Source organism: Nestor notabilis, unplaced genomic scaffold (assembly GCF_000696875.1).
Source record: "Nestor notabilis isolate BGI_N333 unplaced genomic scaffold, ASM69687v1 scaffold6078, whole genome shotgun sequence".
Classification (NCBI taxonomy): Eukaryota; Metazoa; Chordata; class Aves; order Psittaciformes; family Psittacidae; genus Nestor; species Nestor notabilis.
Window position 1 is genome coordinate 1 of NW_009939509.1, and position 1,258 is coordinate 1,258.

Below are 1,258 nucleotides of genomic sequence, written 5' to 3' on the forward strand. Positions count from 1 at the left end.
CACTCAGCCCCGAGAATGCGGCCGCCGGCTCCTCCGGACCTCGCCCTCTGTGCCCTGGGGCTGCTAGTGCAGCCCGGTGACAACCGTGGGGTGAAACGGGGAGGGAGGGAGGGAAGCGACGTGCTCCAGCTGAGCGTCTGTCTCCTCGCCTAATCCGGCAGGTGCTGAGGCATGAGGAGTTCGAGGAGGGCTGCAAAGCCAGCTGCAACGGGTGAGTGCCCGCAGCCCCTCCCCAGCACGTTGCTTCCCATAAAAGACCTGCTGTGTATCGTTATTTCATCTGTAAAACAGGGGTTTGGTTGGGTTGTGTTGGGGGGTTTAAGTATAAGGAGGCTGGAGAGGGGCTCTTCATCAGGGGTGGTAGTGATAGGATAAGGGGTAATGGGTCTGAACTTAAACGAGGGAAGTTCAGGTTAGATATAAGGAAGTTCTTCCCTGTGAGGGTGCTGAGGTGCTGGCAGAGGGTGCCCCGAGAAGCTGTGACTGCCCCATCCCTGGCAGTGTTCAAGGCCAGGTTGGACACAGGGGCTTGGAGCAACCTGCTCTAGTGGAAGGTGTTGGAACTGGATGAGCTTTAAGGTCCCTTCCAACCCAAGCCAGTCTGGGATTCTATGGTTTTACTCCTTATAGGATCATAGAAAGATGAAAGAAATCTTACAGCCTGGTGCCGAACCGCTTACTTTTCTTAATGAGAAAGTGCTCATATAATTCCAGTTAATGAGCAGCTTGTGCTCTGAAAATGTGAGTAGTTTGAAAGGAAGCAGAAGTGCTTTTGTTGTATGGTCATGAACTACGGGCAAAGGTCAAAAGTATTGCTGAGCTGGGAGGAGAATAGGTATCAGCTCCTACTTGGTGGGAGGTTACTGGGTTACCTGTACCATTTGTTTACTCTAGAAATGCAATTCTTCCTTGAAACACAAGTACTTCAGTTCTTGAGGTTTGTTTCCAATGCTCATGACAATTATATATGGATGTTCCAGACCTTATGATGGAAAATGGAGCAAAACGATGGTGGGCTATGGGCCAGAAGACAACCACTTTGTTGCAGAATTGACTTACAATTATGGAATTGGAGAATATCGCCTGGGCAATGATTTTCTGGTAAGTACCACACTTAGCAGCAAGACCTGTCTTCTTACGAGCATTTTATTTTTACAGTTAGGAGTCTGACATACAGGTTATACCAGTTGCTTTTTTTATGCTGTTTGGTCCCTTAAACGCTTTTTATTCTTGCTTTTGTAGTTGTCTCTAGATTGGA

General features: G+C 48.5%; 1 protein-coding gene across 1 annotated transcript in view; it reads left to right on the forward strand.

Annotated features, from left to right (window-relative positions):
- Positions 1-161: 161 nt before the first annotated feature.
- GLOD4 (glyoxalase domain containing 4) overlaps positions 162-1,258 on the forward strand; it is a gene marked incomplete at its 5' end in the record, with an annotated part of 4,143 nt that continues 3,046 nt past the window's right edge. Inside the window, 2 exons of the mRNA XM_010019891.1 lie at positions 162-211; positions 981-1,101. Coding sequence (XP_010018193.1) covers positions 162-211; positions 981-1,101 — 171 coding nt within the window. The remainder of the gene's footprint in view (positions 212-980; positions 1,102-1,258) is intronic.